The sequence below is a fragment of the Argopecten irradians genome, chromosome 2, assembly GCF_041381155.1.
Source record: "Argopecten irradians isolate NY chromosome 2, Ai_NY, whole genome shotgun sequence".
NCBI lineage: Eukaryota > Metazoa > Mollusca > Bivalvia > Pectinida > Pectinidae > Argopecten > Argopecten irradians.
Window position 1 is genome coordinate 41,008,259 of NC_091135.1, and position 14,588 is coordinate 41,022,846.

The 14,588-nt window shown below is 32.6% G+C and overlaps 1 protein-coding gene across 1 annotated transcript in view; it reads left to right on the forward strand.

Annotated features, from left to right (window-relative positions):
• Positions 1–10,525: 10,525 nt before the first annotated feature.
• LOC138315504 (VPS9 domain-containing protein 1-like) overlaps positions 10,526–14,588 on the forward strand; it is a 30,848-nt gene continuing 26,785 nt past the window's right edge. The window contains exon 1 of the mRNA XM_069256570.1: positions 10,526–10,624. Coding sequence (XP_069112671.1) covers positions 10,538–10,624 — 87 coding nt within the window. The 5' untranslated portion in view covers positions 10,526–10,537. The remainder of the gene's footprint in view (positions 10,625–14,588) is intronic.

Here is a 14,588-nt window from a genome sequence, read left to right on the forward strand (position 1 = left end):
TACATGTACTTTATATGAAAACCAAAGGTAACCTTACTCTTGTACAATATATATCTTGTTTATCTGATAGTTAAGTGGGCTGATCGTTTCAGACGGATTACACTGCTAGGCAAGGTCTACACAGTCCACATCAAATGACTAGGTTGAACAACATCACCCAAATTACTATTGATAAAATATTTCTCCTCTAATCTAAAAAAGTCTTATCAGTAGAAATGTTTGATGGCCACACTGCGAGATGCCTTAAACTCCTGAACACAAGACTTTAAAAAGGCTTTTTTTTCCTTTTGAGGTCTACCTTCGTATTCTGGCGTTGGCCTGCTCCATGTTTTGCCGAGTACCTGATCACTTTGAAGCATGGCCACTAGAAGTAGCCGTGATAAGACAGACGTTTTTATCAATACTTCAAATACTGGGTCGGCTAACACATCACATGTACCCCTCCAAACACATGTCGAACATATATCAACAATATCATCAAACTGATCCAGTCAGATAAACGTAATATATAATCACATTACACATAAAATCTCTTGTTTTATCAATTATCAACAATATCTGCAACACCAATTTGGTCAGATAATTATAAATACATCACATCACAGGAAATACTACATTAGTTTCAGATGATAAAATAATGGCTTAATTATGATTATGTAATTACTGAATATCTATCATAGTTTAATGGAATAGAACCTTGCAATTGAGAGTGCACTCGATTTTACAATTGGATTATTGATATGAATTGGATTTATTGAATGATCCCATTAATGTAATTGGATTATCACAAATTGATGAGGTTTGTTGTCACAAACTAATTAGTAGACCTTCAACTAGAGACATTACTAGAAAATTGTCATTGTTCTAAAGCTATGAAATAACAATAATATATATTCGACTTTTGGATCACATTAGATTATATAAAGATCACTAGAAATGATATGTACAAGCTCTTCTAAATTATTCAAAATTCATATTCTGGAACAAAATTTAAACATTAACATTTATAATAAAACTTTTTTGACCTTTTTTTCTCAATATGGTGATAAGCCACACTGTCATCTGTGAACATGGGTAAATTCACAGATAAAAGAAAATATTCTGGTATATGGCCATTAAACTTAAGCTCCATACTGTCGTCTGAAATGACAATTTGATGTCTCCTCTGTTTAACAGACCACATTCACACATAAACTTGTTCATGTAATAAGTATGAAAATAGTTTTTCACTATCAAACATCGCCATTCAATGGCATACTTCCAGTGACATTGTATGGATTTCAATTTGAGACAGAGATTTTAAGCATTTCACGTTTGATTAATTCTATAAAAAGCCATTCACAGGATCGACTTTTTCCACTACATGAGTTAGGTTTCTGGCTAGTAGCTCGAGTACAAAAGCTCTGGTCACTGAGGGAAAAGATCAAAGCCTGATGATCATAATCCACCCCCGAGGATCCGACAACGGACACCCCACAATCTCATTACCTATACGCAAACAGCACTGAAAATCACTTCAACAGTAAAATTGTAAGTCCTGCGATCTTTCGTACTTGAGGATGATACCTTTACTGTGTACACTATGGGAGCAAAGGTCAGAATTAAATATCTCGCCTAAAAACCAGGATAAATAGCAAACTATATATGGTGATCGTTTAGGTTAAACTTTAGACCACCTAACTTGTCAAATACTTCGGTTATGATAATGTCAAAAAATCTTCCGACTGAAAGAACAAGCAAAAGTAATAATATGGATATGTTACAATACAATTAACGGTATTATTCACTTACATTTCAACACTTCAAATTGTAGATGGTTTTCATAAAGGAATGTAATTTGACAATTTAAATTTCTTTTACTATGTACCTGATGTCATATTATCCAATTATATTGCAAAACATCTTTTCAATTTTGGTATTGAGCAAACCGAAGCTATAGTTGGTAGTCAAAGAGGAAGAAAACCTAGTAATAGATAGAGTCATGTAGGCAATTAAACCAGTAACAAAACAATGCAGACAGACAACCATTGAGTATTGAGTTACTACAGACACCAGATATAGATAATTGTAGGAAAAATGTCCATATGGCTAATAATCGGCTAATATAACAAGGAATGTCTGTGAACGCCTTCAATATTCAGGAGAATTTTACATCCCTTTCGATTAAACCTTGATTAAAACTTCTAATTTAATACACATTGAAATTTTGAAAGAATGTGCAAGCAGCATATGATTTGATATTTTTGCATTCTTTTCAGTCACCCAACAAATCCATGCAAGTACCCCCGGACATTTACAGCTAACAGAAAACAGACTGATTACAGGACATGGAAGGCATAAGGAGAAACCTGCTGCCACTGATAACGACGGATGTTTGCTATACATTATAATATCTCAATAACATTTTCTAGTTCCATACAGGAAGTAGGGTTACGCTTTCCTAATTATGGAATTGAGCTCTTCTGGAGCCTATCCCTAATAATTTTCACCAAGAAATCTTTATTATACGGTTTGTATATCTGAATTTGATCCCCGCCCTGATCTCTCGATATTATCCACACCAGTCTTTCGTTTATATTTCCTTGATCTATATCTTTTGCTCCTTCATTTCTATCCATCCAAGTATTTCCATTATATTTTCCTACTTTATCTCTCGATCTTTTCCATCTATCAAACAAACACCAACCTAAACACCAACTATGTTACTCTTGTTTTCCCCATCTCATCATCACCTATTTACCTCTTTAGTAGTACTACATGTATATATCTTACATAACGTTGCTCAAAAGGGGTCAGAGGTCAGTGATCTGACCCTTAGGCCCCTGCCCACACCCTGTTTGCCAGTAAATTTCCTGTCAGTATTTTGCTACCTGGCGGTGTATCCACACAGGTGCCCCCTGTTATCATAACATCCCTAAACACCACCATTAGCTTCCAGTCAACTGTCCAGGTTACCATAATTACATACTACTCACATTAATTCCTTAACGTAAGTTGCCTATAAACGTTAATTTCATGGCATGGGTTCATAAAACTGTGGCCGATTTCATGAGTTAAGATTAGAAAGTGAAACTCGGACCTCTGTCATAGAAGGTGTATCGAATGTCTACTGAATACAGTGACCTTTTGTCTGTGTAAATACACCCTTCTCCACTGGTCTCTTTGATTCCGGCAAGTCTTGACCTTGTTTTTTATGCTGGCTCCGCCTTCAGCTCAGTCACTGTGAGTTTTAAAGCTTCGACATTGACACTATTGACGATGATTTCAGACTCAACCAAATATGGTATGCAGCCTAATTTGAACCCTGTAATGTACAATTTCCTGTTCATGACTGTGTCATCTCCAAAACCCTGTCAACATATACTTTTATCTAGTCCTCATACAAAAACTAGTACATGTCAAAGAAATTTTGGGAAATTCACCAACTGACAAAACAAAAGTTTCTGAATAAAATATATAAATCCTTTTCTCATACATTGATGAATTAAGGCAAAACTTATAATTAACAACCTTATAAAATCTATGAATTTGAGACAACATTGAAAATATACTGTGCAAGAACTGGAGACATTACAGTAAACTGTATTTGAGGCAAGGATAAATTGTATAACAACAGACAAATCCAGAAGTTCAATATTGGAGATATTACGGTAAACTATAATGAAGAGATATCTATGAGACATTCCCCCAACCTTGTAACCATTATTTAAATCTGTTTTATTCTTCCTTTGCGACAGTCAGAGGATCTACAGTCAGCCGATCGTGTCACAATAGACCAAACGTTGACAGGCCTTGAACCACACTGATTTATCCCCAAGTTCAAAGGTGACTTGAACACGTATCAGATTGTCTTCCACCATTTTAGCATTAATTACTATCAGAGACAATTGACGTTCCCCCTTAGTAGACTTTGGGCATTGTAAAGATCTCTTCATATTTTCGTTAGATGTTTTTATTGACTCTATCTCTGGCGCCAACATTTAAAGCGACCATTACAATTACTAATGGCACAAAAATCTACCAAGTTACTACACATGTCTAATAAAACTAAAATCCCAGACATTGACATTGTCATTGCTATTGTCATCAACATCTTCATTAGATTACTGAAAATGAACCCTGGAATGGAAACAGCACCTCCCCTCCACCTCGGAGGGATACATGACTTGTTTATTCATGACCCCAAAGTAAGGGCTACTTTTCTTACAGCCCTCGTAAAATATTCTGCTAAGATGTTTTACATCAAGTTTATCTCCTTAAAGACATCTAATAGTAATAGGTTACGTCATTCACATGTTTTTGTAGCGATCTTGCTGTACAGAAAACATATCAGAACTCCTGTAGTACAAGCATATTATGGTACACTACAACACCATCTGTCACAATCAAGTTCAAAACGAAGCACGCGGCTCCCAGACCGCTACTGTACGTGCCATAACGTTATGGCCTACTACGTACTACCCGGTATACTCCCTGCTCAGCATCATTATGTAAATAGTCCCTAGCAGTGATTTTTTCATAAATGATGTGGTCATCACATGTTTCATTACCTGTTCCCCAATCGCGGTTAAAACGTAACCCATGGGGTAGTCAAATGTTTTTTAGTGGGGCACTTCTTTAGGGGGTTATTGAATGCACTGGTATGTCTGTATGTATATATTTATTAGATTATTAATTTGTAAACATGTTCTGGTTAGTGTTAAAACATTGTAGGTTAATTTGGTAAAATTGTATTGTATTTGTTCTGATTTAGTACACATATACATATGTACATGTAGGTTTTAGCTTGTTCTCTTAGATTTATTTGGAGGACACATTACAATATTATTTATGGTCATAATAATAAATAGTGTTTGTTATATTTATTACAACTGTACCTGGTTCATGTGTATTATGACAAACTTTACAGAGTTGAAAAATGTACTGCAGCCATGTATCATTTATAATTATTCTGAATTTTTGTTGATTTGAAACTATAGATAATGAATTTTGTATCTTTTTTGAAACAATATTTGATTCTATCAAATGCATCAGTGACACATTCACAACTTATAAAATGTTTTCTCTAAAATAAAAATAAACCTTGTAGAATGAACCTACATTTATTTATTCTTTATATATATTTGAAATTGATCATTTCAATTTTTGTCATATTCAACAGTATAAAAAATTGCTGGTTCTTTTTTTCAGGCACCATGCATGCATAGTGACATGAATACAGAAAGTTCATCCCTTGAACCTGTATACAAGTGTATGTATACATATACATACAATTAGCATCATATGAAGACTGAAGAATGTTGATTTGAGTGCTCTTGAAAGTAAACTTTTCCAATATGGACCTAGAAGATCATGAACAGAACATTTAAACAGTATTAATTTATTAAATGTTCCTTTCAACTGTAATCATTAAATAAAATTATGATGCAATACTTTTTCATTGTTTAACTTTGTAGAAATATTTGTTTATATTAGTCCTCTAGATCCAGTGATTATAATTCTTGCATCCATATGCCTGCCCATTTGTTTGTCAGGGCTTGTGAGATAGCTTTTCAATTACTTTTAAAATATAAGGATTTTTTTTTTACATATAGCAATATAGATAACATTGTCTTAGGATTTCTAAATTCTACTTTACAAGAGAGTAGACTCAACATATAAATAAAACCATAAAACTAGCAAGTTATCTGAAAATGTTAAAAATATTTTTGTCTGAACCAAATTTCACATTTATTGTCTTTGTGTAACTTGTACATAGACCATTTATGTATTAATACTGTAGTAACAGTGATTACAAACACATAGACTAAAATGTAGTATGTAGTACTATGTACATCTGTCTTTGATTTGAGTTTTCTAAACAAAAAAGTGGTACCTATTGGGAAGTTGTGACTTGGGCGGAGGGTGAAATACAGAAGAAATAGCTACACATGGAAAAAAGAAAGATATACAGTACCATATGGATTCAAAGTTGCTCCAAAATCAATGAGACTAAATAACCAAAAAAAAGCTATGTAAACCCCAAATATGCAATGACCAGATCAATGATAAAGCACCCTTCCACTTCCAGTTATCTGTAGCTATTTTCTTCTATATTTCAACCCCCCACTCAAGTTATAACTTCCCAACCTCATGATTCTTCTGTCTTTTAGCCCCCCACCCCCACCCCCCAACACACACATACCTGATTGATTGTCATGTTATTTCAGGTTCCTATTCAGGTATTATTCCTAAAAACCAAAAAGGGTATACACACTGTGTACTCTCAAAGGAGGGGGAACCACTTCATTCAAAAATGGGAATTTAATGCCATGTTTGTTACATCGTTTGTATTCCTACAGTACACAGAGACCTCATCACGGTAAATTGCAGACATACTCTCATATACAGTCAAAATTGTTTTAAGAGACCTTCCAAAGGAGATTGAAAAATAGGTCACATATGATAGTTGGTCTCTTAATTGAATCACCCCTTTCGAAACAATTAAATACATGTATCAATGTATATTGTGGGACATGTTTTGACAGTTTTGTTGTACTAAAAACAGTCACAATATTGGGAAATTATTAAATATATATATATATCACATAATCTAATACATCTTTTAATTATGTATTTAATTTTAGGCACTTTTATTTTTCAATTATCTATTTATTTTTTATTTATAGTCTTTCTGTTTTTATTCATGAATAAGATAAAAAAATTTCTAAAACAAATATTTGTTTAGGCCTACCACTTATATATCATAATTAGCTACAAAATTACAATGTATTTAAAAGCAGAAAAAAAAATAAAAATAATTTTTAATGTTTTTTTTTATTTTCTTTCATCATTTTATTCATTTATTTTATAGATAAAAAAATGGGAAAAAAATAGTGTGAAAAAAAAAAAAATTAAAAAAAAATCCGGAAATCAGCTATTTCCGACTCCTCTGTTACTATCTCCCAAAATGGCTGCCATCATGCTTAGCTACACTGATACATTTTCAGTACCATATTTCTACATTCATGTCGTTCTTATGTGAGTAAATCATTGTTCATCATTATTCTAGTTGGTTTTGGAAGTGACTATTCTTGATTTTTATCACAAACATCATGAATAAATAGCACATTTTCCTTGCAATATTCGGCCATCGGTACCGAAGCCGAGAGACTTCATGCATGAATAAGTGCTAATTTATGTCAAAGTGAACACCTCGTGTATATAACCAAGCCATATGGATAGCTCTTTTGTCTTGCCTTAATGGGGCTGGGTTGGAAGCCCTACAGGATAGTTAACTGGCTTGGCTTTATATATGAATAAAATGCATGTGTGATTTGGGTCGTTAAATACAGAACATTGAGTGTCGTTGGATCCTAAAAGTATGGTCGCTTGTCGCATAAGACAGACGGTCGTTTAATACAGATAGATTATATAGTAATTTTCGCTGGGAGGAATAATTTAGGTCGGTTAAGACAGAAGGTCGCTGAATTCAGAAGGTTGCTAAACATGGAATGTAAATATATCAAAATATTGCCTTCTTACCCGATTCATTTATTGGCTGTTGCTGTAATTTTTCCAATAGCAGTTGCTAAAATAAGAAAATTATAAACATGTAAAAAAGTGTTATTCAAATCACAATTCACTATTTATTTATGAACTGATTAAATAGTTTATTAATATATTTTCCCACTTCTGGTATACATGTATGATGTTTTCTATACCTGTTATTATCTTCTCAATGTAAGGAGTAGAAATGATAGGACCAGTATTTGGCCTTAATTTTTTAGGCCGAAAAATATTAACTCTGATCCAAATCAATCTCATATCAATAAATACTCTCATACTTGCCATTCATCAAAACATAACTTTTTATAACCATGCACTCGATGTGCTCTACCTATGACGTCATCAAATTGATGATTTTCCTCTTCTTGCCAAATTTTGCTAGAAATTCATCATCTTTAGGTTAGAAAAGGCTTGAAATGGATTTGGCCACCTCCTTGGAGCAACTTTATATTTTGCATGGATATGCGTAAATTCACGATACACAGCGTGTGAAAATCTCTTTCTGCTCCACGAAGGCGGCCACATTCATTTTTAGAGAAAACCACTCAAAGTATGATTTTTCAAGGATTTTTGTGAAGAATGGTGGGAAACTGCATGTTGATGACGTCATTGTGAACATAATTGGCACATGCGGGATATTTTCGGGATGTAATGAGTTAGCAAATGTATTCAACTGTTACATGGCAAAATATGTTGTTCTTTACTGGAACATTAATTTTGGGGGCCATATTCGAGTCTTAACGTACCTTCTCCTTTGATGTTTATAACTGTTTTAATACAGTTTCAGTTTAAAAGTCTCTCTGCACTGTCAAATTTCAATATTATATATTCCGTGTTTTTCACTTCCTTTCATTGAATTTTCCTGATTACATTAAGTGATTGATTCTAAATTAAGATGGTATATAAAAAGTTACCTATATATAATATACTCTTTCAGCTCATGATTTTAGTTTTCCACTATATACTTTTTGAGAAAATGTCCTATTTATAGAAAATTTAACATATTGTAAAATTCAATAAAAAAAACTCATAGAAAATATATATATATAGGAAAAGCTAACAGTGCAGAAATATTTTTGACCCAAAACTGTATTATTTATTTTCATGGGCAAAAATGCAATAGCCAAAATAATTAATTTTATACAGTTTTAATTAATAATGCAAATTAAGTTTTAATTAATAATGCAAATTAGCACACTACTGGCAGGCAACCAGTTCTTGTCGCATACCAATTCTCGCCATCCAATGTGCATCTCTATGATTCTCTAGAAATTTCACGCCAATAAAGTTTACTTCTGATAGAAGATACTTCCATGCTGATTTCCACAAATTGTCTGAAAATTTGGGTACGATCATACCAATACATATGTGATGGCAAGAACTGGTCTAAGTTGCAACTGTTAAATGTTTTGAATCATATTAGGCTACAACTGTCAACTTAACACATATCAATTGTGGTGGAGCCTAGTTAGGAGGTTAGGCACATATGGGCAACAGTCCTGCAATTATTTTAATAGTTACCAAAATGTAGGATTATGTGAAATGAAAATGAATAAAGACTCTTTTCTTTGTGCATGAATTAATGAATTTTTGTCTTTGTGCATGAATTAATGAATTTTACTGTCTTAATTTGCCATAGGACAGTTTAGGTGTTTTCCACTGACTAGTGTTTTGCCATCAGGGAAATTCAGTTCAAATGTCAGTCAATTGGGTTTTAACCGTATGCTATTATCAATAGCTCCATAGTAAACAAATGGGGTGATTTTATGTGTGATTTATACGAAAATTTAGACAATGAAGTTTGTCCCCCTTTTAGAAATAATGTAGAAGGTTATACAAGTGATAGTGCCATGTAACAATTATGAAGCCAGTGTTTTTCCTGGGCATTTTGGGAAATTGCCACCTGGTGAAAATTGGGACATTTTGTGCATTAAAAGTATGAAATGAAAAATTTTAACGGTGTTTATGGAAATTTTGGAAAAGGTAGAAATAAACAATTATCCTTCTCTTAGGTTCTCTAAGAATCAAGTAAAGGATGTATACTAAAATACGATGTTCAGACTTGGGATTTCCGGAATGTTTTTGTTTCGTCACACAAAATAGGCCTCAACTCACTGATTTGGGAAATTTAGACATAGAATTGGGAAAAAATAACAAGAAATACAATTGGGAATGGGGCCTTATTTCGGCCCCAAATACCCAAATATATAGGCAGGAAAATCACTGGACGCCCTTAATGCGTTTTCATTTAGAATCCTGCATTTGTATAACTAAACGATTACTTAAACGCAAGATTGTTACCCCTATGCGGGAGTGTGACCATCCTAGTACATCAGCATCGTTTACATAGAAATGTAACCAATCGTTTACATAGAAATGTAACCAATTTCATATGAAAACCAGCTGATCATTTTACTGGTTGCTGATTTCTCTTATGATCATTATTTACATTGTTTTGCAGTAAACACAATGCACTGCTTGCAGACATCAGGACAACAATGTAACATTATCTCTGTGACTTCCAATCGAAAATATTTTCATTAGGCCTACACCAAATTCTGGTCGATCGGTCCCGAGTGGTTTAGAAAAATTGGTCAAAAATATTAAATCATTCGCATGCACGTACAGCTTTAAGTCTTTCAACTAGTTGTGACTTGCTTCCTGTCTTTGAAAGACCTCTTTTGTCGCATTCTTTCTTCAAGTCAACAACTCGTAGTCCTGTAAGCGTTTTGCCATGCAACAGAATGTCTTCTTCGTCCGCCATCTTTCTTCACGCTCTTAGTAAACGGAAGTTGATAAAAAGAAATTTTAAATACAACAAAAGCAATTTACGAATCTAATTTGCCATTTCCTCCATCAAAACACAAATACATTGTTAATCATTTGATTGATAATTGTTTCCACACAGTATTTATGTAAGTAAAGCAAAATACCAATAGGTTCGATAGTTTCCGTAATACGGAAGTGATGACGGAAACGACCGAAGTCCATGATGGAGTCTGCAGTGGTTTTGACAACTGTAATGAAAGGAGTTGCAGATGCACTCCGATTAGATGGTGATGGAAACAGACCGAAGGTGAAATTATAAAACATACAACTCATAGTTTGATTTGTTCACATAAACAATAACTGTCACATTTTTGGCGAGGATCACCTCGCCATTGTGATCGTGGTTGCAAAATTCTCTTTCAGTCAATTTCCTCAATATGATTGGCTTAGAACTTGCTCGCAGATACTAGCGCTCCTAACGGCAGTGTATTCAACAACTTTGATTTTACCGGGAATTTTAAATAGCAAATTTTGAATATGAAAGTTACTGAAATAAGCGTATCTGTAATGTTGAAATAGGAGAAGTAGATAACTGCTTTCATATCCTTACCATAAACACTATCCAAATGATCTTAGGTTGGAAAATTTTCACTTGAATTGTTTACAATGTATCTAGACTTTCCGTCCCGAAAATGTTGTTAACAATGCATGAAGACGTTTCGTCCCGAAAATGCTTCGCTTCGCCCCACGCGTTTTGTCCCTACTAGTGACAATTATCCCGCAACGGAAAAAATGAAATCAATGTTTCACCTCAAACATCAAAATTTTAACAATAATGATTTTTGTAATTTGAATCATATTAGTTCGTGAGCAAATAAATCTCAGGACGAAATGGAGATTTGTTTATCATGGCTGCGTTATGTTGCATGTACGTGTAAATCCACAATGGAAGAAAAGACAACTCTAAGAAAATTTAGGATAAACTTTGTAAACTGATCAAATAGCGCGTGAGAGACGATGAACATTTTCTAAATGTCCAAGCTGGCGTAATCTTCCAACTTACGGCAGTTAATAAGGTATGAATATTTACCACATCCATAATTATCGATAATTTTATAAGCACATGTATACATTATCAGATTATATATACATATTAAAGCACGTATAGAGGTTGTCACTAAAAACATTTTAGCCACTTTCATCACATGTAGGCCTACAGGAGCTTGACGTTCTGATAATATATATAACGTATTCTTGGTCCGAATGACAAAAATCATACATAAAATGTTCGTATACACTCGAAGTGAGATTTTTTTGGACTACTTCATTTGTAGATCGATGAAAATGCCGATTTCTTTTTCATAATTCTTCCGTAGAACGGCACTTAAAAAGCTGTTTCAATCTACAACAAACGTGGAGAAAACGGTTAAATGTTTAGCAATTATCCTGAGTTATATTTTATCAACAATCATCAGAGATTAGTAATTAAAACTTAGATAAACGTACTCCCGATTCTCACTTGCATTGTGTGATCACTCGAGCGGAACTAATCTCTACCACCTGGCACAGTCTTACAAAGGGGTGTTCTCTTAACGCCAACATATTTATCAACAACAGGTAGGTGTTGTTTTAGGAAACAATAGGAAGGCAATTATATACTGTTTCATATAAGCTGTCTTTATTTTCACCTGTAAAGTCACTTGAGATATACCTGTATTTCAATCAGTATCATAGGTAACATTGGTGGGTTTTGGATAAAAATTCATTCAATATATTCCGTATTATATACAACGTAAATTATTAATCAAAGATAATCAGTGCTTTAATATATATGCTAAGAATTAATATGGAGCTACATGTGGATTATCAAGAACGATGCATTTTGAGTTCCAGGTGAAATATTTTTTTACAAATCATATCTCAATTTTATCAGAAAAACAGGTTTCTTGATCAGTGTATATTCTAATGTAACAGTATTCTGTTTTGACATAGGAGTTCCAGTAGGGCTACATTCTTAGCCAACTTTCATTTCTTGTGACCGTGCATAGTTGCGCATGATTTCTCTTATCGCATAGACGTACACCGTGAAGTATTTGGTTAGAAAATGAGTGGAGAGAAAAACAATATCACAAAAGTTTAAATTAATATTGTCGGAAATTTTGACCTGTTGATTATAGTTTAAGTTGGTAATCTATTGAAGCCGACACAAACACACATTATGATGTTTTATAAACATTGGTAATAATATATCATTGGTTTTTAATGGTCTATATGATTTTTAGATACAAAATATTTTTAGAAGTCACTTACTAATGTAAAAATACGAAATGAAATGAGATTGAAGACTGTTACTTAAGGTCTTAACCATATTCATTTTAATATACATTGTAGATGTTAATGTTGCAATACTGGCAAAATTATTTCAAGTCCATATGTTGAAGGTCTTGTAATTCTCAAAATGTTGCAAACTTTTATTGCTCAGAATACCAAATTAACAGTTTTCTAATTTTTTCTGTTTAAAGATTATAGTACATATACCAATTTGTATCTAGTAACAATGTGTTTGACCGAAATTCAACCATAGGAAAGAAATTTATATGTTATTTCTAACATGCACAAAAATATATAATTTTACTGCGCTGTTAACGGACAACAGTTTAATTATTGGGTGCTTTTTTGCTATAATGATATACAAATGTACATGTACATTTACATTATAATGTAGCATCACGCTGATCTAGAAATACCATCATAGGATAAGAAAGCAGGAAAATTATATAATTATGATAAATGATGCATCATAATGCAACTTTCAAAATATATTGTATGTTCTGTTAACTTAAAAAGCTCAGTCAAGTACAAGTAAAATTTGAAAATCATATTTGACATAAATTCACTTACTCTTTGGTAGGTTATTAACGCAGATGTTACATGTACATGTACTATATATGTATATAAGGTCACTTAACAGACATATATGGAAGACCTTGTGGAAATATATCACTTTTCAACAGGCAAAAGGCTTATATTATTTCAAACTTTTAATCAAATTAGTGTTACACTAAGTTGAAACTGGATAATTCCTTTTTGGATTTTTTCTTTGATATTACTGAATGGTAAAGTTGCTTCCATGTGAAATAAGTTTCAAAGAATTTTGCTTGATTTTAGTATCAATCTATTGAAAATCTAATGAGATTTATACCAGAGATTTTAGATATATCAAGAAAATCTTTAAAATTCTTGAAATAAAATCATTGTGAATTTAATTTAATTTAATTTCATTCATAGATTCTATTGTTATATTTTCATAGATATTAACAGAAACATATATTATGTATATATGTATCTGATATTAAATATGAACACTTATTGAAATAAAAATTAATCCATATACACTTAGATAAGTATCAACACAGGTAACTTTTACAGGTAAATTTACCTGTGGCATTGGGTCTGCCTTTAGGAAAAAGACTATAACCACTGTCACAACAAACTACCCTACAGCTAAATCCAAAATGTTGGCGTTCAGAGATACACCCCTTACAAATGCAATCACACAAAAGCCTACACGATCACTGTTTTTAGTGCGATTACATCTTTGAGTATGAACAATACTAGTTCTTTGAACTTTTTACTCGGCAAAATAAACTTATCACCGTGCCCATGCACACATGCATATGCATATACTTATACTTCTGTGTGCACATTATCAGATACATTATATGACAACTGCTGTATTAGTATTAATCAATTTATGAAGGACAAAACTCCAAAGAACAGGAGGACTAAAGAACAACAGAAAATAAATTTCAATAATATTTACTCTAAACTGGTATTGTTATTTATAAAAAAATGTTTAAATATATGATATTAGCCTTTTCGGTAATTACTCTGTTAATACATTTATTGTTTTCTATGTTTTACAGAATGTCTACATGCAAGTATCATTTCAATTGGAACCAGTCCAGGAGAAAAAATGTGTGAACAAAATGAAAGAAATCATTTTCAACTGTGGTAGCTTAATACTGTAATAGTTTTTGATATAAAAAATAATTACTATCATCATATTCAAATTCCATATATATAATACATTTAATGTTGTAAACATTTTTGATCCAAATAATTACCATCATCATCTTCATTCCATATATACAATACACATTAGTGTTGTGATTTGTGAATTTTACTTTAATATGCATATACTTGGTATTTGTTTATTTTCTATGACATCTACATGCTTGAAATAAAAAGAATAAATAAAACATTAAATT